The 24,394-nt window shown below is 40.5% G+C and overlaps 1 protein-coding gene across 5 annotated transcripts in view; it reads left to right on the top strand.

Annotated features, from left to right (window-relative positions):
* RAD51C (RAS associated with diabetes protein 51C) overlaps positions 1 to 19,767 on the top strand; it is a 67,752-nt gene extending 47,985 nt beyond the window's left edge. For 2 of the 5 annotated variants that reach the window (XM_087678157.1, XM_087678161.1), the window contains 4 exons: positions 17,716 to 17,782; positions 18,263 to 18,391; positions 19,194 to 19,236; positions 19,506 to 19,753. In XM_087678157.1, the coding sequence (XP_087534283.1) occupies positions 17,716 to 17,782; positions 18,263 to 18,391; positions 19,194 to 19,236; positions 19,506 to 19,614 (348 nt within the window). In that variant the 3' untranslated portion in view covers positions 19,615 to 19,753. Of the gene's footprint in view, positions 1 to 17,687; positions 17,783 to 18,262; positions 18,809 to 19,193; positions 19,237 to 19,505 lie in introns of those variants that run through there. The other 3 variants (XM_087678158.1, XM_087678159.1, XM_087678160.1) reach the window with 3 other exon arrangements.
* Positions 19,768 to 24,394: the final 4,627 nt, after the last annotated feature.

The raw sequence follows: 24,394 nt of genomic DNA, 5'->3' as shown, positions 1-24,394 counted from the left end.
TTATCAAAACCTGAAGTGGTACATCTTGTCATTGTACCAAAACACTTTGTGTGTCGTGCTCTCACTTTTTCTACTTACTCTCCCTACTCTGAATTCTGCACTCAATCTGACTTGCACTTTGTCTTGATCCTTGCACATTGACATCAAACTGGTATCAGAGCGAGCAAGAGGTAGCTTTGAAGTGCATGAGTCCCAAGACGGTGCAGGACAGGCAGGTCAGCACATGACGAATCAAGCGGGCGAGCTAGTGATGTGATTCAGTAGCCACCAACACATGACAAAGCAGGTCTAGCAGGTGACCAGATGTGGCATAGGTGACATTTGTGCAAGTCCAGTAGGCGACATGCGTGCAGGTCGACACGTGTGCAGGTCTAGCAGGTGATAGATGCGCAAGGCCGACAGGCGTGCAGGTTGACATGCACGCAAGTTCAGTAGCAGGCGATAAGCGTGCAGGTCCGGTGGGTGATCGGTGCAGGTCTAGTGGGTGACGGGGCTTAGTCAACGTCTTGACATGCCTAATTTTCCTCCATTTTTTTAATATCTTGCAATTTTTTCTTCTCCTTCCCCTATTGGGTGTTCACAAGCACAAGCACAATGTGCCATCTTGGCCAAAAAATTTGGGGATTTTCCCGGATTTGGGGACCGTGATGAAAACCAACAGGACAATGTGACCGAGAAATTGCAAAGTCGGTGCACATTTACCCAGGACATTTTGGGGCTTTTCATTTAGTGAAATCTCTTTAATTTCGTTGAAATTTTGTGCACATCGCACCTAATAAAATTGGGGCTTTTGCAAAATTTCTTCAATTTGTGCAACAATTGCCTAGTATATGCACTTGGGTACATGTATTGATGCAATCTGGACGGATTTCTTTTTGAAAATTTGAGGCTTTTGACCAAAATTGTGAAGTTTGTGCCTGTAAATGCTTTTGGAGCAGAAATTGCAGTCAAATTTTGGGGATTTCACATGTAATTGATGCCTTGGCCTTTGAATGTGGCTGTAATTGCTTGTGGAGTGCAGTAGGAGACACTCTTTAATTCTGAAAATCTATTTGTAGATCTGAAATTTCTGCAACTTGATTGATTTCCACTACTGATTGGTACTTGCAGTGTACCGTGGTCACTTGTGTGACATTTGGGCCTACATTTGGTGACTTTTGAGTCAATTTAGTGCTGCAAACTATGGCTGGAAATAGTGACAGCAACAATCTTTTGCACATCAAGAAGCTTGAGGGTGCACATAATTTTGCAATATGGCAAAAACAGTGCTGCAATGTCTTGGTGCAGAAGAAACAAGTGAAGCCCATCAAAGCGAAGGGAATAAGACCAACAGGTATGGAACAAAGAAGAGTGGGATGATTTGGATGAGCTTGCACGCTCTACCGTTGAGCGCTCAGTGTCAGACAACTTGCTCTTTAACATTGAGAAGCTTAATTCAGCATATGCAATGTGGCAAAGACTTGAAGAATTGTATGCTCAGAAAAGTATAGCCAGCAAGGCTTATTGCCCGGAAAAGTTAATGGACTTTCGCATGAAGGAAAGTACAACTATGTTTGTACATTTGAACGAGTTCAATTCCATTTTTAGTTAGTTTATTGCTTTAGATTTCCATATTGATTATGAGTTCAAAGCTACTTTCTTGCTATGCACTTTGCCTAAAAGTTGGGATACTTTTAGGATAGCCTCGAGTAACTCAAATGCTCAGCTGTTATATTCTGATGTGGAGAGTCCTTTGCTGATGGAATAACTCAAAAGACAAAATAATTCAGCAAACAAGTGTTCTAATGCATTGCACACTAGGGGCAGATTTCAGCAAAAGAGCAATTCTGAAAATAGAGCACGCAGCAAGTCTCATGGTAAAAATGAGGTGTGTTATCATTGTGGCAAGAAAGGGCATTACAAATGGGACTGTTTTCAATTGAAGAAAGAGAAGGGCAAAAACAAAAACATTGAAGACAACAAGGCTGAGAAAAAGGACAGCCAGTCTGCAAAGAAGAGCAGTGTGAAAATAGAAGAGGTAAATGTAGTCACTCATGAGAATGATAGTGACGGTGATGTACTTCTTGCTTCTTCTTCTAGTGCACATGCATTGATTGCAGATTTCTGAGGATGACATGCACTTGAATCAAGTGCGTCTTTTCATGTTACACCACATCATGAATGGTTTTTTAACTACAATGGTGGTGCATGTGGTGTTGTTTACTTAGGGGATAACTATGAGAGAGAGACTCAAGATGTGGGAACTCGAGCAGTCACAATGTGTGACTGGCCTTCTCTTTATTCAAATGTCACTGAAAGAATAAAAAATGAAGTGACAGTGATGGGCGCCCGTTGCTTGTAGTGTGTAGGTGCAGGTAGTGTTAGTGTAGTAATACAGGGGTGGCTAGGCACAGGCGCCTTTACCCCAATAATCTTCCATTTTAAAGGCGAATGTGTCTGAAGTGAAGAGGGAATAAGAAAGACGAAAAGTGAAAAATTACGTGTACATAGAGTACAATAGGATGAGGAATAGAGGTAATCTCATCCAACACCCATCATCTTCCTTAGGAAGGCAAAAGGCTCGGTTGAGAGACTTTTCGTGAGTAGATCTATAGAATTTTAGTCAATTGAGATCTTGACAATGTCAACAGACTTGTCCTCAACAACCTCTCTGATAAAGTGGTATCGTATCTCAATGTGCTTTGTCTTCGTATGGAAAACCGAATTCTTGGCTGAATGGATAACACTCATAGAATCTGAATTCAATGTAGGAATTGCATCAGTCATACCAAGGTCTGCCACCAGACAGCCTAACCAGAGAGCCTCCTTGCAAGCCTCAGTGGCTGCAATAAACTCGGTCTCTGTAGTAGAGAGTGCCGTGCATTTCTGCACCCTGGATATCCAAGAAACAATACCTCCAGCAAAGATAAACACATAGCTAGAGGTGAATTTTCTACTGTTTGTATGTCTTGCATAATCAGAGTCAGTGTACCCCATGACTCCTGTATCGTGGCCACTATAACATATGCACATATCTGCTGTGCTCTTCAAGTACCTCACGATACCCTTGACGGCATCTCAATTTCACCTGCTAGGTGTAACCATATAGCATGCCACAACTCCCACTGCAAAAGGTATGTCAAGACGAGTGGCTATTATTGCATACATTAAATTGCCCACTACGGATGCAAACTGGATCTTGGTCATCTCGGCCTTCTACTCATCAGACTATAGACAATTGGCCTGTGTCACCAGGTGGTGATATTTTTTACAGTTGTTTTTCTTATTTACTTATATAAATATTTTATTTTTCTTTTATTTTGTTGTTGTTGCTTTTTACCCCCAGAGTTCTCTTGGAATAAACGGGATCTTTGCATGGCCAGAAGACGCAACCATTGGGACAAATTGGACTAATGGTTTGTTTGAGCCTTAGGACTAGTTCCATATTGAATGGGCACTGAAGAATAGAATGCTAGTGGCTTGGGACTGTGTGCTTAGCCACTGGAGATGGTGCAGGATAATGAGTCTGACCAAGATAGAAGATGCACATATGAGAATGCTCACGGAATAAAAGTCACTATAATTGAGCCACATTACACTTTTGATGTGGTCGCAATGATAAAAGTTGCACAGAACAACTTGAGGATTGCAGGGGTCACCATCCCTAAAATTTAGGGAGTTACTACTTTTGGACCCCAGAATCTGTTCGCATCATTGTCTTTGTTTTTACACGAGGATTAATTCTCTGGTCTGTGCCGAGGTCAAATTTTGCACCGATCATGGAGAATTTTAGACCAGAATGTTTAAACGGAAAAATTGTTACATGTATGCCATGTGGCACAAATTCCCAAAAGAGAGCGAGAGAGCATTAAAAAAAACGTAATAGGCATAGGGGGCAGATGGGAGAATGAAGTTTTGAGGAGCTGAGGGTAGATTGCTACAAGAAAACCAGCCATGGAGAGTACTTCTACGTCTCTGACTCAAGCACGGAGGTAGAGCTTGCTCCCTTTGATCACCTCTCTCTCTATACTTAGAAGAAATGCTTTGCACGATGGATTGATTCCATTGAAGGTACAATTCTATGTTTTCTCTATACATGTTGAATAAGAACAATGAACTCTATTCATGCTGAATAAAAACAGTGAACTCTGCTCATGTTGAATAAGAACAGTGAATTCTGCACATGCTGGACAGTAAGGGATGTTGATCTGGACATGCTGTACTGTTTCTATGCAGTTGGGATTTACTTAGAAGAGATGAAAACCAACTGTTCACAGGTTATGTATTTTGAAACATTACCATTTTTGTAATTTTCTATCTTTTAATTGATAAAGAAATACCGAGAGGGGCGCCGATCTTCGGGGCCAATCTAGTGTTGAGCGAGGGAGAGATGTCTTTGTTTATGTGTGTGCATGTAAAGTCCAGTTGTTAATTGAAGGAACTACTGCTTTATGTGAGTCATAGACCCCGTCCCTGACTCACCTTCACATGAGAAGGCAAAGGACAACCAATAGGCTTAACATCTTACATATGAAATTGCTCAAGGACCTTCTAGATATACTCCTTTTATGACAAGTAAAGAAGCCCCTGAGAGCGGTCATGCGTAATGCGCATTCCAAGAATATGTGAGGCTTGCCCCATGTCTTTTATCTCAAAGTTCTTATTAAGCTGACTTTTGAGAGCATCTAGCTCATCTCAGGAGCTCTCCCAGTAATCAACATGTCATCCATAGAGTGTGAAAATCAAAAGGCTGCTATTAGGAGCCTTCTTTGTGTATAAGCACGGATCCATATCACTGCGTGTATAGCCTTGTGAATGCATAAAAGTATCAAATTTGTGGTAAAATTCCCTAAGTGCTTGCTTAGGCCATAAAGGCTCTTTCTCAATCTGCACACTAGTTGTTCCTTGCCTTTTTTCTCAAAGCGCTTAGGTTGTTGCATATAAATTTCCTCAAGCAAGTCCCCATGTAAGAAAGTTATCTTAACATCCATCTAATAAAGGTCTAGATCTAATTGAGCAACCAATGCTAGTACCAAACGTAGGGTAGTCGTCTTGACTATATGAGAAAAGACTTTCTCAAAGTTAACACCATGCTCATGTTTAAAACCCTTAGTAACCAATTTGGCCTTATAGGTAGGCTTGGAGCATCTAGGGGTGATCTTCAACTTGTACATCCACTTGCATGGCAATGCACGCTTTCCACTAGTCAAAGGAATCAACTGCCATGTATGATTTTTCGGTAAAGAGTCAAACTTTGATTGCATGATCCTCTCCCAAGAGTGACTATCTCTATGGCGCATGGTCTCATCATAAGTGAGAGGCTTGCATACATCTATCACTGTCACATAATCAACAGAGGGCTCAAACCGCTCATGAGGACGTCTGGCTCTAGTAGAGCGTCTCAGGCAGGTTGAGGAGCTTGTACATTCTGTCTAACATCATGGTCATGGGCCATTGGAGCATTAGCTGCTACTGTAGGCTGTCTAGCTGGCTGTATGGAAGGAGGAGGGTCCTCCTGAAATATAACCCTACTTATCTCGACTATCCGCTCAGGCTGCTTATGCATCTTTTCCTCGTGGAAAACTACATCATGATTGCGGATGACTTTCCGAGCTTGTGGATCCCATAGGTGATAGTCCATCTCACCTATATTCCCATAACCAAGAAAGATGTATTTCACAGACTTGGAATCCAGTTTTGTGCACGACGAAGAGGGTTGGCAGTTGTCGCCTGGTGTGGAGAAGCTGTCGCTTGATATGGAAGCTGTTGCCTAATGATGGAGATGGACTGCAAGTTGTTGCCTACACAATGGAGGAGCAAATGCAGTAGCAGGTGTGGCAATAGTCTCTGGGGCTATACAACTACGTGTGTGTGGATTGATGTCTTAAATCTGCACTCCAGGGCACAGATAGAATGAGGCTGAATGGGGGCAGTCTGTCTATTTATAGATATTGAAAGATGTCCCTAAGAATTAGGGTTTTTGGGGGACCACTGAAACTCTCTCGAACCGCTCCTCTTTACTTACCCCAAGGTGTTCCATCCCAAGGCAGCCAGGGCATCGGACAAAGGATATACGTTGGTTGCCCAGTAGCCTACCAAGACTACATAGTCGATGGTTATCTTACGAAGGGAGTCCAAGTAGTCACCCTAGAGAGGACATGGCATCGGATAAAGGGTGTACATCGGCTACCTAGTAGCCTACCAAGCCCCACAAAAGCGTATGGAACCATATTGGACTATTTTTTTGTTTTAAGTGAGAGTTAAATTTTATGGGATGCGGCCGATTGAGTAAAAGTGACCAAGAAGACTTGAGTAGGGAGGTGTTACATTAATAAATGTAACATATGGGGAGACAAGTGCGAGAGATGACCATCCAGGGGACTTTGGGCGCCTGTACGGGGTTAAGGGGAGCTTAGGAAGTAAGTGAGTAATACTAAAATAGTAGAACTCACCAGGTAATGATAGCTGGTAGATGGGTCACGAGGAGGTGGCACTGGAAGAACTTCCTAAGCGTGGTTGAGAGAAGAGAGAAAGGTCTCTTGAGCTTGTTTGCTCGGAATAGAGTTGTTCATCAGCAAAAGACAGATCTGATAAAACGATTTACTTATTCAGAGTTATCTAATACTAGTATCAGAGCTGTCGGGGCATGTCTTGTCGAAAGGGGTTTTGTCCTCATCTTCAGCTGTTTCGAAATTTCCGTGTTGGCGTGAACGGGTCCCGTCTTGAGACGCTTCTATGTTGGCGTGTGGAAGCGTCTGACGCTTCCGTGTTGGCGACGGCTGCAGGGTTGGCATGGACGGGAGGATTTGAACCTGCGTGGGCGGAGTCCACTTGATCACTTCCGTGTTGGCGTCGCCTGAGAGATCACTTCCATGTTGGCGTCGCGGGCAAAGCCCATGTACTTAGCGAGTACGGTGAGACAGTGCAAGTCGGGCAAAGTCCATTGGGACAGTGCAAGTCGAGCAAAATCCTGTTTTCAGTTACAACATGGTCACAGATAGTTTCCACATGACCTGGCGGGGAAAGGGGGGGTGTTTAATCACATCCTTACCCAACGTTTTTACCTGATAGGCTTTATTCTTGCGTAATCTGCACACAATTAGTGCAGATTTGAGAAAAGCTTCACCGTTCTTTGTGCCCCTCTGTAATCAGGGAAGTCCCTCTTCTTTGTGCGCAAATTTCTTATATTTGCTTTCTAAATTCCAGTGTATTAATGGAGGGGAAAGAGGAAGAGAAGGTAACCAAAGGCTCTAGTTTCGGGGTTCACCCTATGGTGGATCCCCATGAAACGGAAATACAAGAAGAACAATGGGAATTAATTTTTGCTACACGAGAGCAATTTGATGATCTAACTGCTCATGTGTAAGTACAGGGGGTTCAAATGGAGTTACTAACTCAAGCACTCATTGAAATAAAATCCCAATTAGCCTTATTATTAGAAAAGGATAAAGGTAAGGTAGAGCCTCAGATATTCCATTTTCATCGAAAGATCTAGATGTGACTATGCGAGACTCTAGGGAACCCCATCAAAAGCTGAGGGATAACCTAGTGTTAAAAGATATGAAATCCCCTCAGTTTCATAGGGAGAAAAAGACAGAAATAAAGATACTATCTTTAATTTTCTCCAAAAATGGAAAAATTTGCACAAATTAAAGAATACTCCACTACATCTCCAAGCGTTGGAGGCCAGTCTAACCTTGGGGCCGAAAGCATATAAATGGTGGAGAACTTTAAATGAGGCAAATAAAATATGTGAATCTTGGGCTCAATTTGAATCAGTCTTTTTGAAAGAATTCCTTCTTGAAAATGAAATGGAAAGAAATTGGGAAGATTGGGATTTTGTCAGACAAAAGGAAAGACCTTTGCTGACATATCTCAAGGAGTATCGTCAGATAATCCTTAAATTGGAAGGAATAGATGAATTTCAAAAGACAAGAGGCTTCATAAGGGGACTAGTTAAGGCCTGTAAAAAAGAAGTTAAAAGGAGTTCTCCTAAGACGCTTGAAGAGGCAATTAAATTTGCATTAATTAATGAAGATAATACCCGTCCACGTGCACTCACTAGTCTCATGGATACAGAGCCTAAGACTAGGGAATTTGAAGCCTCAAAATTTGTAGGCAAATCTAAAAGTAAAATGCCATTCCTTAAGGGTAAGAAATAACCCTTGGAAAAGAAACAATATGTAAGGCCAAAGTTAAGTCAAGATGACTTTGATAAGGCTAAAAAAGAAAGGCTGTGTTTCAACTGCCTATCTCCTAACCATGCTGTGCATGGAATTGCCCTCAAAGGAAAAAGGGGGAAGATAAAGGAAAGGATAAGGACAAGGGCAAGGGAAAAGAGAAACAAATCCATGTAGTGTAGACCTTGGAATTAAAGGGGCATGAAAAGTATAAATCTTTAGAGGTCTTGTACAAGGATGTACAACATAGGTGTTGTATATCAACTTCTATGTGGCAGCCTACCTTTGGGCCATATGATTTAGTTAGAGTGCATGGATTGATAGCGGGAAAGAGGTTAGAATCATGATTGATGACTCTGCCACCCACAATTTCATAGATTATGCAATTGTCAAAAAGTTGAAACTTCCCCAACAAAAGAGTGAGCATCAATATATTGTTTGTATGATGCAAGGTCAGGACAATAAAATATGGGATATAATGGTATCCAATTTGGAAATTGAGATCCAAGGATATAAAGATAAGCTTGATTTCCAAATTATGAACATGGAAAGAGTCGATATTGCTTTAGGGAGGGAGTGGCCATGGGGATTGGAACCATCCTTAAAGTGTAGTTATCATCATAATACACTGGAATTTGAAAGGGATGGTAAGACTTTTGTGATTCAAGGTGAACATGAAGTATCTGATAACCCTTTGATGTGTTCTCTCGAAGTTTAGAAGCTGATAAAGAAGGAAGCTTGTGAGGTATATATGTTATGGTTCCTTCCTGTAGTTCTTGCCACTGTTGGTTTTCTCTCCCAAAGAAGTGGCAACCAATCCCCTCTACTTTGAATAAGACTGTGATAAGGATTTCTTGTGGACTTGATCATGCAGCCTTGCATAAGGCAATAATTAGCACTCAAACTCGTAGAAGGTTTGCAATCGAGACTGTGAGATGATGTGCTGAATGAAATTAAAGTATTTTTCAGGTAACTTATTCAAGAAGAACATAATCTGATCGTCGTTTGACTTTGGAAAGCCAGTAGTGGCGAACTCGGCGAGTAACCGCTTATATTCGGCAAACTCGGCGAGTAACCGCTTATATTCGGCGAGCTTGACTTTCAGATCATCCCCTTCCTTAATAGAGAATTCTTGAAGCTCAAAGTCGAGATTTATGTGCCGAGTACAATCTCGGGCTGCATAATGGTCGAGAAGATGACTCCAACGCTCTGACGGGAGCGGAAAGTGCTGTAATTGAGAGTGTAACTCAGGAAGAAATCAGTGCATCAGCTTAAGATTGGCTATGGCATTGTGGGCTCTCCATTGACGGATGTAGTTAGTGTAAGCTAGTTGAGGGTTTGGAATAGGCTCTAGACCAATGACGAGGTCCCAAAGACCGTGAGACTCAAGCACTTGTTGCATGAAATTCGACCCGCTAAAACAAGCCTTATCCGTGAAGCATTCTTGGCCGTTGCAACAGGAGTGGTAGTGTTGGAGATGGGTAGTGTGAAAAAGTATAATGGGGGTAAGATGGGGGAGTGGAGTGCACTTGGGAATGGGCCCAGAGTGCCCACCAAGCATTCGGGTATTGTGCAAGGTGGATCCATAGGTAGGGATGGGTTGACTAGGCATGGACATGGTAGCCATATGAGTAGCCCATGGTGGAGGTGGGATGGAAACATGTGGAGCAGAAGATGGAAATCCGTGCATAGATGTAACCCAAGGTAAGTGGGATGATGTACCATAAGCCGAGGATGGAATCCCTTGCATCTGAGTGGTCATGTGAGAGGTAAATCTGGGGGTAGTGAGGGAGATGCCCATCACAGCCGTCCCAGGTACTATGGCTGTGCTCATTTGCTGAAAGGTGAGAGGCATTGTGTTAAAGGGTGGCATTCCCCCTAATGAAGTACTATGGTGCAAAGAGGTAGAGAATGGGATAGAGAAGGATAAGGTGCTAGGAGCAGAGATGGAAGATCCAACGCCTAGTGTGTGTGAAGCGGATGTAGAGGTAGAAGAGGGTGGGATGGGAGGGAAGTGAGAAGTGCGTGTTATATGCTCAAATGAAACAGAAGCTATTGATGTAGATGAATTCCATTTGCTTCGTGAGCCTTGTCTAATAAAGTTCATGTACGCAAAGCCATCCAGATCCTGCGCCTCAAAAGAAAAAACATGCAAGGGTTTTGATTCATTCAACTCCAAAGGGTTGTACGAACTTGACATTGGACATGGCTGAAATGATGAAGATGGATCGCCAGACACTCCAAATGTAGTATATCCTACATGATTGGAGAGGTGGCCAGCCTCACTAATGTTTGAATGTAGTAGCAAAGCTTGTACGAGGGGTGTAAACATTATGGTACTTGTTGCGATAGTACTCCTTAAAGTCCTCCTCTCTCATGTTAGTGAAATTGGGAATAAGAGTAGAAAAAGAAGGTGAAGGTGAAAGTGGAGCGTCGTCCTCCTCACCAAGCCCATATTGCTGCCTTAGGGCCTCCAGTGATGGAGAAGCCTGATAGGACATAATAGGAACTGCAGGTGTCTAGGACATTGTGATTTGGTTACGAGTCGTATTGTGTGCCTTGCACAAAGACTAGCTCTCCACAATATCCACAGGATATTCTTTACAAGAGCACCGGCTCTGATAGCGTGTGAAGAAAACTGCTAGGGTTTGCCTTGAGAAACATAAAGTGCACGATAACAATAGAAACACAAAGAGACAAATACAGACATAGAAAGCAAAGCTCGAGCCCTAAACGCAAAACTCAAAACTCAAACACAAACAGAAGAAGGAAAAGAAGAAAACAACTCTGAAGTGAATGAATATTACAAATGAATGTAGTATATAGATCCTCAAGGGCAGAGTAGTGTTGACGGGCACCTAATACTGGTATCAGAGCGGGTCACATCAGTCGTCACCTGATAGACGTTCCCGTGTTGGCGGGCTTTTTCGGAAAGAGCCGTCGGGTCCTGTCTTAGACGTTTCCGTGTTGGCGGATACTTTTGTGTTGGCGACAACTGTCTTACACACTAGAGATCTCCAGCTTGTGTCTGGATTTGAACTTGCGTGGGCGTCGCCTGACAGATTACTTCCGTGTTGGCGTCACGGGCAGAGTTCATGTACTTGGTGTGGACGGCAGGGGTTAACACGAGACCTGGGGGGATGTTTAATCCCCTTCTTATCTTGTGTTCTTGCCCGACAGGCCTTATTCCCACGTGACCTGCACAGATTGGAGGAAAGTCGAACTGTTCCTCACGTTTTTTGCTATCACTAAGTTGTAAAGGCCATCGACATCTGCCCTATTATTGTAATCAGGGAAGTACCTCATCTTGTATGCAAATTTCTTATATTTTCTTTCTAATTTCAGTGTATTAATGAAGGGGAAAGAGAAAGAGGGGGTAACCAAAGGCTCTAGTTCCGGGGACTATCCTATGGTGGATCCCCATGAAACGAAAATTCAAGAAGAACAATGGGAAGATTTTTTTTGCTACACAAGAACAGTTTGATGATCTATCTGCTCGTGTGCAAGCACAAGGGTTTCAAATGGAGTTGCTAACTCAAGCACTCACCGAAATAAAATGCCAATTAGCCTTATTACTAGAAAGGGATAAAGGTAAGGTAGAAACCTCAGATATTACATCTTCATCAAAAGATCTAGATGTGGCTATGTGAGACCTTAGGGAACCCCACCAAAAGCTTAGGGATAACCCAGTGTTAAAAGATATGAAACCCCCTCAGTTTCACGAGGAGGGAAAAGACAGAAATAAAGACACTATCTTTAATTTCCTCCAAAAATGGGAGGATTTGCATAAACTTAAGAATACTCCACCACATCTCCAAACGTTGGAGGCCAGTCTAACCTTGGGGCCAAAGGCATATAAATGGTGGAGAACTTTAAAGGAGGCAAATAAAATACCTGAAACTTGGGCTCAATTTGAAAAGGCCTTTTTGAAAGAATTCCTTCTCGAAAATGAAATGGAAAGATATTGGGAAGATTGGGATTATGTCAGACAAAAGGGAAGACCTTTGTTGACATATCTCGAGGAGTATCGTGAGCTAATCCTCAAATTGGAAGGAATAGATGAATTTCAAAAGACAAGAGGATTCATAAGGGGACTAGATAAGGCCTGCAAAAAGGAAGTGAAAAGGAGTTTACTCAAGACGCTTGAAGAGGCAATTAAATTTGCATTAACCAATGAAGATAATATGCGTCTAGGTGCACTCACTAGTCTCACTGATACGGAGCCCAAGACTAAGGAATTTGAAGCCTTAAAATTTGTAGGCAAATTTAAAAGGAAAATGCCATTCCTTAAGGGTAAGAAACAACCCTTTGAAAAGAAACAATATGTAAAGCCAAAGTTAATTCACGATGACTTTGATAAGGCTAAAAAAAAAGACCGTGTTTCAGCTGTCTATCTCCTAATCATGCTGCCTGGAATTGCCCTCAAAGGAAAAAGGGGGAAGATAAAGGAGAGGATAAGGACAAGGGCAAGGGAAAAGAGAAACAAATCCATGTAGTGCAGACCTTGGAATTAAAGGGGCATGAAAAGTATAAATCTTTAGAGGTCTTGCACAAGGACGTACAACACAGGTGTTGTATGTCAACTTCTATGTGGCAGCCTACTTTCGGGCCACATGATTTAGTTAGAGTGCATGGATTGATAGCGGGAAAGAGGGTTAGCGTCATGATTGATGACTCTGCCACCCACAACTTTAGAAATTATGCACTTGTCAAAAAATTGAAACTTCCCCAATAAAAGAGTGAGTATCAATATGTTGTTCGTATGATGCAAGGTCAGGATAATAAAATATGGGATACAATGGTATCTAATTTGGAAATGGAGATCCAAGGATCTAAAGATAATCTTCATTTCCAAATTATGAATATGGAAAGAGTTGATATTGCTTTAGGGAGGGAGTGGCCATGGGGATTGGAACCATCCTTAAAGCGTAGTTATCATCATAATACACTGGAATTTGAAAGGGATGGTAAGACTTTTGTGATTCAAGGTGAACATGAAGTATTTGATAATCCTTTGATGTGTTCCCTCGAAGTTCAGAAACTGATAAAGAAAGAAGCTTGTGAGGTATATATGTTATGGTCCCTTCTTGTAGTACATGACACTTTTACTTTTTGTAATATTAAGCAACAATTTTTTAATGTTTGTGAGTTGAATGTAAATAATAAATTAAGTAGTTTGTTAGATGAATTTAAAGATGTGTTTTCTTTTGATTTACCAAGTGGCCTTCCACCAGATAGGGGTGATGTCAATCACCCAATTGATATAGATAGGGATACACATCCTCTTTCTAAACCACCCTATAAGCTAAGTGAAACACAAAAAAGATGGTTCTATGCGACTTTGTGTGGATTATAGAGCACTTAATAAAATAACGGTGAAGAATAAATTTCCTATGTCTAGAATGGAAGATCTTTTTGATCAATTACAAGGGGCAAATTTTTTCACAAAGATTGATTTAAGATCAGGCTATCACCAAGTAAGAATTAAGGCCTAGGATGCTCCTAAGACAACATTTCGTACTAGATACGAGCATTATGATTTTTTGGTGATGCCTTTTGGCCTCACTAATGCACCAACTACTTTTATGAAGTTGATGAATAGTGTGTTACGGCCCTATCTAGGACACTTTGTAGTAGTCTTGTTGGATCATATCTTGATCTTTAGTAAATGAAGAGGAGAACATTTGGAACACTTACAATTAGTATTCCAATTGGTAAGAACACATTCCCTTTATGCGAAGAAAACTAAATGTGAATTCTTCACATGAGATCAAATATTTGGGACATATTAGGAAATCAAGATGGATCTAGAAAAAGTAAGGGCGGAGCGGTTGGTAGACCGGTTCTATGTGGGAGAGTGGGGGTGTTCTTGAGGAGGCTAGGTAGGGCAGTTGGGTGGCGTCACTTTGTTTGATCACTGCCCGGTTCTCCTCACACTTGATACTCTTGCTTCAGCCCTTGACACGTGATTCTGTCGGATCCTTGACTAGATCTACAGGAGGGAGGAGATGAGGAGGTAGATTGAGCAGCTCTGGACTAGGGAGTGGGCTAGGGGGGACCGGATCGCAAAGGAGATTGCAGAGTTCTGAGCTGAGTCGAGCAAGATCTGCCAGGAGGCCTATAGGCGAGGCAACAGAGTTGGGAGGAGGAGAGAGCACTCCCGCGAGGCCTAGCAGTGACTTAGAGTTTCTTCCAGTTCTCGACTCTATTAGGACGAAGTTGACCTATTGGAGCACTGTCCGCCTTTTCTTAGTGGGCCAAGCCTTGGTGGTCAACCAGGTCCTCCTAGTGACGACTTGGTACATTGTCTCTTGTTGGCGCTTCTCCTCATCTTGTGTGGTTCAGCTTCGTCTCCTAGTGCGGAATTTTCTCTGGGCCGGCTCAAACGGTTCCAGGGATTCTTGGGCCAAGGTGGTGTGGGCGACCACCATCTAGCATTGGTTTGAGGGAGGGCTTGGGATCATCGATCCAGAGTTCCAGAGCCTGGTCCTTTTGGGTAAGCTAGTGGTCCGTAGTCTCACACCAGGTGGGCAGACTTGGAAGGTCCTTTTGTAGGAGGATCTCTAGGAGTTGAAGCTTGGCGGTGGTTGAAGGCCATCCTTGAGATGGATCTTCACGACTGCCTAGATCAGGCCACCCAAATCTTCCTTCCTCTATAGCTTACTTTGAGTGTGGCAGGGCCTTTGCAAGGCCCTAGTTCAGAGGCCCTCAGGATGCTAAGAGGAGATAGACCGCCAGTTGGTGGTTTGGATTCCCAAAGGTCAGAGATCGGGACGGGATATAGATTGGCGAGTGCCCCCACATCCAGTGGGTTGGCTGGGAGGCTGGCCTTGTTGGTACTATTAGGATGTGGTGGGAGGTGTACAGGATGGCAGACTAGGAGATGTTGTAGCGGGCATAAGGTTGTCAGCGAGAAGCTGAGGTGAGGAGGAGGGAGATTGACTTAGCGATCCCTTAGGAGTGGCTAGACCCCCCGATTCGAGAGCGGGTGGAGCTTGGTGAGGTGTGGGCTGCTAGATTCTCACTAGCAAGTATCCCCTTATAGGTGGCAAGTAGAGTGGGCGGTGTCCCCTACGGGACTTTCTTCATCGTGCAGGATGGGGGGCGTTTGGTCCTTGATAGAGGGTAGCAGGATGAGGAGATTGTTGTCCTTCCTTGGAGGAGGATTTGTGTGGTTGGACTCTAGGGGAAGACCTGGCGATTGGACCCTTACGTGCCCTAGGAAATGCAAGCCGACGACTCACGCTTACTAGGAATTCCTCGTTGAAGATCAATAATTGCAATGATCTATCCCCATCACGATGAAATTTCAAAAGATTACCGAGACCTCTCGGCCTAGGTGGTAAACTCGTTGAATTCATTAGTGTAGCGCGCGTGTGGCCCAGAACATCTAAGGGCATCACAGACGTGTTATTGCCTCAAACTTCCATGGCCTAGACGGCCATAGTCCCTCTAAGGAGTTGGCCACAAAGAGGATCCTTCGTGTAACTAGTTAGCAGGCTGAGGTCTCGTTCGTCAACGGAATTAACCATACAAATCACTCCACCAACTAAGAATGGCCATGCACCACCACCCATAGAATCAAGAAAGAGCTCTTAATATGTCAATCCTTACTATGTCTGGACTTGGTAAGTTTCCCCATGTTGAGTCCTTGAGAGACTTGTATACATGATGGATTTGTGATTTGCATAAGCTCCAGCTAGTCTGTTGAGCATGTGCACTTCATTGTAATCAGCCTTCTGAGTAATATAACTAGCCACATTTTACTTGCAAAAGAAAAAACAATTGAATTTCAGGACATCATATGACCACCATTGCAAAAAAGAAGCAAAAGAGCTGCTTCTATGTGGTCACCACCTGATTGGTTAATGCACATCATTCTAATTTAGAGAGAGAGCTGCTTGATTGCTCGGATTAAGGAGTGTTTGGGACATGTATGATAGATAGATTGGTTGGCATATGGGCATAAAATACAAACTGAAGACATGATGTGGCAATGGTATTCATGACTGCGATCGTGACACACATCTTGTAATGCAGCTTGGGTGTTGGATCCTGTGATACGTCTGGCAGCCAGCAATTCAACTTTTTCTACCCAAGCAACTTCATCTTTTTGAAAAGCTTAAGATAAAAGAATGCTTAGTGCATGAGAGATGAGAATGGTTTCGTCATAGTTGCCAAGTACGAAAGGTACGATACGGTATGGTATGGTAAAATATGGTACTAAATGGTACCTTAAGATTTTATAAGGTACGGTACGATATTAGTGCGAAAAAAAAATAACTTGATTTTTTTTGGACTAAAGATAATAGAATAGATATTTGAAGTCTAAATAGCAATGCTATTGGAGTATATAAGCTGAGTATTTGAGGATAACATGCCAAAACCTAATGCTGCATGCGCAACATGCGCTATTGCTACCTACAACATATAACTACATAGATGGGAGTGGATACATCATACATGCATGATCATAAAAATAAGAGAAGTGTGGGTTTGAGAGAGAGAAGGTTGAGAGAAATTGTTTGAATCTCAAATAACCTAATCTCATGGGAGAATTATATTAATATAAGGAGCATTTAGCTTGTCCCAAAGTGCAGCTCGAATGGGAAAGATGTATCCATTAAGTTGGTACCTTATGGTACTAATACGTAAGGTACAATACCTAAAGTATGGTATAGTATCAAACCTTTTGTACGTGGTACTAGTGCAACTATGGGTTTTGTGCAGAGACATTAGAAGGGTCATGAGGTGAAAATATTGATATGGGTCTGCAGGTGCCATTAGAATTATACAGCTTCAGAAAGGAGGTGCATTGCAGGCTTCTCTCACATTGGAGACTTTTTTTCCATTCAATCTGCTACGATAAATGTGCTGTGCGATTTGTAATTGTAATAATGCCTTACAGGTCTCAGGAGTACTCAGGCTGATTCTTCCCCTAAAATGTGTCACCACAAATAAGTAATTTTGGTTTTGCTGTAGTAACACTGGCCTCAGGTGAGTTACACAACCTGGCAGGCTTCCTATGCACGTAAAACAAATCAGTTTGCTAGGATTGCATTGATCTTGTAGCCGCATTTTCTCCAAAAGCATGTATGAGCTCCTAGATCTTGTCTTCCAAGATTGACAATCATGTTTTCTGGTTATGTATCCTGCATTACTGAGTAATCATACAAGAGCTTCTCTCAGGATGTCTGATTATGGAACCTAATGTATGAGATGATAAACACTTAAAGAGGAATGGGCCACACATTACAAGCAAAACTGTCTTAAGAGAATGCCATCAAATTATGTGAGGGTGGGAAGCATGTTGTGATGACAGGAGTGAGCAAGAGTGAGGTTCCTTGACACATTGTCGTATATATGAACATACTTCAAACACGTACACACACACACATGATTTGATAACTAAGGCATGCATCACGATATTTGAAGTTGGCTTGCAAGATGCATCTTGTTGCATTTGCAGGAAGTCCTAATTATGTGGATAGTTTGTGCAGATATTCTCATCAAAATGTGTTTATGCAGACCATTCTCTTGACATGTTTGTTGGCAGATAGTTCTTATGAACCAGGTGACTACAAAGTTCGGTGGAGGCTCTGCAAAGCTGGTTCCTGCTCTTGGTAAATAAGTTTTGCATTTGCTGTTCCATTGTGCTAAACAATGACAGGTCAAAGGTCCTGTACACAGAGTTTGCACAGTTAACTTACCACAGATTCTTTGTGGATTGGTACTAATACTCTAAATAAGCAATTTTATCGCTTATCTGACTAGTATTTAGAGTCTCCAAGAATTGAGTCAACAATTATGGATCTCACCGTATCCCCACATATTTTGGGGGTACTGTCAGTATTAGTGGCACATGGTCAGTGGTTAAGAATGGATCTAATAAAGGGAGGCAATCCCATTATTATTGATAAGTATTTAGAGAATGGTTTTCATCTAGCTTATGGTATTCTGGAAAATCTTTTGAGGGATTTTCCACGACCAGAAATTTTTGGATGTGGAAATCAATATAGGAAATTATCTTTGAGAACCAAATCTTATTGCTATTCCTGATTATTGAAGTTTTGCTCCTGATTATTGATTTTTGACTTGGATAGGTGAAAGCTGGTCCCATGCCTGCACAAATCGGGTGATCCTTTTCTGGTCAAACAGTCAGCGCAATGCATATATGCTCAAGTCACCTTCTCTGCCATCAGATACAGCTGTATTCACTGTGACTTCCGAGGGTATACGTGGATCCCACAGTCATAAGAGGCTCAGGAGTTCTTGAATGCTTCTATCTTGTGATACCAGAAAGGGTGTTTGATATTTTCTTTCAATTTCTTCTAGTTTAGTTTGATCTAAGGATGCTGTTATCTTGCGCAAGAGATGGAAAGAATGCTGTCTTCTATCAAAACTAAGATTGATTCCCAATTCTAATGTCCATGGTACTAGTGTGCTTATATTTAGGTAAGACAAACCTAGGAGTCTTGCATTGTCTGTGTCTCTATTGTTGTCACATTTATCCATGTCCCGTTTGTTTCTTCCCTCTCCCTTATATTACTTTGAAAAGGAAAAGAGTATTATCTTCTCCTCAATGTAAGCATTCTTCACATTTATTTGACATAAATACCAATTCTTTGATGTTGCCATTGTTGCAATAACACATCTAACAGGTGCCATCCTTGCTAAAATGAAGGTTTCTCATGGTCTGCCATTTGTCTGCTGTGCATAATGTTCTACTAAAAGCCTAGGCTCTTAGATGCTAATTGACTGAGCTATGCATAGCTTTGTAAAGCCACTCTCAGCCAATAGCCTTCTTGTCCTTGTAACCATTGTCTCAGTCATAACTGCCTTGCAATGTCTATGAGCAACAACCTCATCAAAACATGTGGAGTCCTCGTTGCAAACCAGCAACAGTGGGAGATATTAAAGGGGAAAATGCTCAATCACTTATTCATTCATGTGCATTTATGTATGAATGCTTGATCAATTGTGATGTATTGTACGAACATTGCCGTAACTTGTGGTTTGCATGTGCAAGATTAGTGCTTCTGGTGACAATATGGATTAAAAAACATGGAGCAAACTCGTAAGTGGTTGGATTAGAATTGAAGTGATTAGTTTTGGATTTTGTAGTGTGGACCATTCCTCTTCAAGTTGAATCAAGCAAAGTCATCTTTCTAGATCTTGAAAAATTGTGAAAAGAAGTGATGATTTTCCATGTCTATTATACAATCATGTATGGATGCTTGATCAATTTTCATGTTTTGATGAATGTGCCAGATTGGTGCTTCTAGTGGCAATATTATAAACAGGCCTTAAAGGTCAAAGTGACTATTTTTAGATTTTGTATTGCAGGTCATTCCTCTTCTTATCACCTTTCGAGGTCTGGAAAATTTCAGATTGCATACATAAAATTGGTTTTGATGTTATTTGGGTGTTGCATTCTGCAACGAACGACAAATGAACGAAGGACATAAAGGGCCTCACGTACAAGCAAAAGTGAAAAGGCATTTGGAAAATTCCAAAGTTGGATTGAAAATTAGTGGCATTGTCAGGAAAAAGACATGAAATTATTGCGATTTTCTAAAAGAGACATTGTTTGGTTGTGAAATCATCTCTGGGCTTGGATAATCTTTGAATCCTTTAGTGATTAACGTTTATCTATTTACATATGTTAGACATAATGTCAATGAAAAATGACAATATTTTTTAAGATATGTTGTTTGACTAATTCATGAAATTTTACTTGTTTTGATGAGCAAATTAGCCAAAAGTAGGCATGGCATCTATCACATTCGAGCCTTCGTTGCATCATTGTCTCGATTTGCATCTCACCACACCAGCTGTGGACATAGATAGGGAGATATGAAGATCTTGCACCAAAGTGTTGTAATTTTTCAATTATGTGGGTTGGAGATAGTGTTAGGAACACTATATATATAGTTGGGTGTGTTATGAGGTCAGATAGTAGTACCATTGTCTCTTTTGGGAGAGCTTCACACCTCTATGCTAGATCAAGGTATGACCAAGGATGCTTAGGGCTTTTAGCCTTGAAAACCACAACGAAGAGACCCTCTTGAGAGAGAAGACAATAATATGTTTAAACCCATCTAGACAAGATGCGTTCATTCCTCTCAATGGCTACTCAAGTCCTAAGCAAATCATGTCCATGAGTGGTCACCTTGGAGTGAGCCATAACATTATGTAGGGTGAGACATCCTTGTCCCCTAGTGAAACAACTTCCCCTAGTCATTCTCACCATTGATAGACCCTAGCCATTATTGCTTGTCACAAGAAATGTTTGACAATATACCTTAGCCTTCTATGTTGGAGTGGTGGTTGTGATATTCGAGATATTGAGATGAGCAAATCCCGCACTAAACATAAGCAATGACATCGCATTTCTAGTCTTTATTTTGATTTTTAGGAGCTCATTTTGATTTTTTCATACTCGTTTGATTTCCTCATAGATTTGATTTCTAGTCCCTATTTTGATTTTTAGGTGCTTATTTTGACTTCTAGTCCCTATTTCAAGATGCATTTTTGTTTACTTGGTAGTCATACTTTGATTGCATGTTTGATTGTATCTATGATGAGTATATGCTTAAATCTCATAGGTTAGGTTGGCCTTTAGGAGATATTCATATATATATATATATATAAGTATTTACATTTGGACTTTTGCTCTTCCTCCGTAATGCCTTCTTTGTTAAGCATAGAATCTTTTGACGAGAGAAATTCTTAACATGTCTCTTTGAGAGAATAGAGAATTGAAACTCTTGATTTCACTTGCTTGTGATTTACATTTGGACTTTTGCTCTTCCTCCGTAATGCCTTCTTTGTTAAGCATAGAATCTTTTGACGAGAAATTCTTAACATGTCTCTTTGAGAGAATAGAGAATTGAAACTCCTGATCTCACTTGCTTGTGATTTGTGATTCATGTTATGAGAGAAATAAAAGCTAAAGAGAAAGAGGAGTTTGATGCTATTGAAAATTTGCTTATTATCTGGACCTCCCAACTCCAATTCACATAGACATGTAGACACACTTTTGGGTGATTCAGAGTCAACAATCAAGGCCTATATTTGATGTTATAGCTAATATTTCAAATGACAATTAAGTTTTTGAATTACCTTCCATTTGATAATTTCTAATGTTTCATATGATAGCTAAGTTTTTTGAACTACCTTACATTTATCTAGATCAAGTCTCAAACTATTTTTTAGTACAAGCATGTTATACATAATATTAATTAGAAATAACAAATAACATATTTCACTAGATATGTCGTTTGATAGATACAAATAATCAAATTTAGGTCTTGCCAATCATTATCAACACACAGCTTTGGACAGTTGCATGCATGCACCAAAACTTGCAAATCTAGTACTGTCTATTTGCCTTTAGTTGGTCCTTATTCCTACTAGTTGGAATTCTAAAAGATTGATTGGAAATTTGTCATGTAATCCAAAAATAGGGGTGGATTTTTTGAGTGTTTGTCATAACATTGAAATATTAATTAGAAATAACAAATAACATATTTCACTAGATATGTCGTTTGATAGATACAAATAATCAAATTTAGGTCTTGCCAATCATTATCAACACAAAGCTTTGGACAGTTGCATGCATGCACCAAAACTTGCATCTCTAGTACTGTCTATTTGCCTTTAGTTGGCCCTTATTCCTACTAGTTGGAATTCTAAAAGATTGATTGGAAATTTGTCATGTAATCCAAACATAGGGGTGGATTTTTTGAGTGTTTTTCATAACATTGAACATTTATATACATTTTGAACATTGTAACTTGTTTCTTTGGGAGCTTGTCTTTGTTTTTATTGGTTGAAACAAATTTTTGTTATTTATGAGTATGGATTCGTAATTCTATATGCAAAGTTGAGATTTTGAAGCTCCATGTGCATGTGTTCAAGTGCAGCTACTTTAAAAAATATCTATCAAATCATTGCCATTGTGAGGGAATTTAGACAATCTATTGTCTAAACCAAGGTTAAGGGCTCAATCGGTGTCACAAGGGGTCAATAGACTTACATTGTTTTGTATCATAAGAAGTCCAATTATATTCATCATATAGCACTCAAATAGAATATTCGTGGATTTGATGCTTTTATATTAAGTAGACCTAGTTAACAAATGAAGGGTTAACAAAAGAGTTTGACTATTCTTTGAACAATGTATTTTGAGCGAACTAAGAAATCAAGCAAGTTATGACAAATGGAGCTTATATTTACAATGTTAGTGATGGAATTGTGCATGAGAGGAGCAAGATGAAACGACATTGTGACATAAGGTCATCATTGCTTTTGGCTCCAATGACCAAACAAGTCTATGTTGCTTACCATGCATACATTTGTAATTTTGCTCTTGTATGTACCTATTCATTTCATAAGTTGCTCTATGTATGTTTATGATTGAAATGCACATGATAGTTTTTCAATACCCCATCTTGCTACATCCAAACGATGTTTTGCTTGTGGGTATTCCAAATATGCCCTTATGAAATATGCATAACAATTAAATAATTAGTAAATGTTGAAAACCATATGCTATAATTGAGAGAGATTTTTTATTCGCATCGACAAAGCTACACGTGCATGTTATAGAGGTGATTGTCTTTGTGTACTCTTCAAGAAGAATGCTTTTGAAGGACAACATATTAATAAATACAAGTACCATATTAGTTAATGTGGTTAAACATAAGCTTGATATTAGCAAGACCAATAACTTTAGCCACATTCATGGGCATCATATAAAGGAAAACAAACAAAATTCCATCATGGGGAATAATCTACAGTCATGACAAGATAAATGTCCAAAGATGTGCATAGTCAAAGCAACATAATTTCACTAATTATAGGGATTGAAACTTGCTTGATCATCCACCTCCTCATCAATGTGTTTCATCCTTATATAGTCATGTCCCTCTTGCCTTTTAGTGAGAAGCAAGGGTTGAACATATGATCTAATCAAATCCTTATTCACATCAATGGATGCACATAGCCTTCTACTACTCATGCATGCTTGGAGTATAGGGTACATGCCACGTCCCAACTCAACACATATACCGCCTTGGTGATAATAAAGCTCAACAAAACAAGCCAATAATGTTTGCCTTCTTCAGCCAATGCTACCATGCCAATACACCCCAGAAGGGTCAATGGATTGTGATGCATGTGGAATGTCACACCTATTTGAATCATGATTATCATTGATGCAAATAATTGCAAGTTTCAAAGTAGATTAGAAAACATTTGTTTTGCACCATCAAGCCATGGTATCAAGAATATTCATGTTCACATACTCACCTTTGTGCGTTAACTATTGCAATGATAGAAACAAGAGGAGTGGCGAATAACCACCACATGACACACTATCTCCAAATCATAGACATGCACATAATGCTCAACCCACCCTACAATGGAGCCTTATGCAATACATCCCTTTCTAAATAGTCAAGAAACCTTTAATTATACGTGCTACAAAAAGAATATTAAGAAGAATATACTTGCTACCATATAATATACATTATCTCCAATTGAGACCATCACTAGCAACCATCTAGAATCTACCAAAATAGAGGACCAAATAAATAGCATAGTGTACATGATCCTCTAAAATTCTATCCCATGGTGAATGGAGAATATCACCAAAATGCAAACCTTCAAGTGGAAGGTCGAAGAATATGAGATGTACTGCCCATTCTACAAACCTTTCCTCTTTGTAATTAGATTCAATAGGTCTATGAACCATCATAAACTCATACTCTTTGAAAAAGCAACATTTTTCTTCCAATCCAAGAAATCCTTGCTTATGCTCACAAAGTCTCCAACCAGTGCAATGCAGTTCATGCCTACATTAATAGGCTTGCGAAGAACATATTGTGGTATACATATGAATCTCATTGTCTATCTTGCCTTGAGTTTTGCAATATTTTATTGATATGTTTTTTGAATGTGATATATATGTCAGCTCAAAAAATAACAAGTCACTTAAAGACACTCCATATGTAGAATTTCAAAGATCAAAATTTATAGAAGTGAACTCAACGTACTTGAGTACTTTCCCTCTCATTTCTGTTTTGAGTATTTCAACTTGGTATCTTGGAGAATGATAGGCATGGATCCTTGAGATCTTATCGCTGCCCACCTCTTCTTTTTCACTCCTATCACTATGCTCACTACCATTAGTTAGTTTGAAGCTTATGTTAATGGCTACCCTCTCTATC

The sequence above is a fragment of the Lygodium microphyllum genome, chromosome 5, assembly GCF_053477565.2.
Source record: "Lygodium microphyllum isolate KBCC chromosome 5, Lygodium_microphyllum_v1.1.10, whole genome shotgun sequence".
Lineage (NCBI taxonomy): Eukaryota > Viridiplantae > Streptophyta > Polypodiopsida > Schizaeales > Lygodiaceae > Lygodium > Lygodium microphyllum.
The sequence above is the reverse complement of the archived record's forward strand: the minus strand, read 5'-3'. Positions and strand labels throughout refer to the sequence as shown.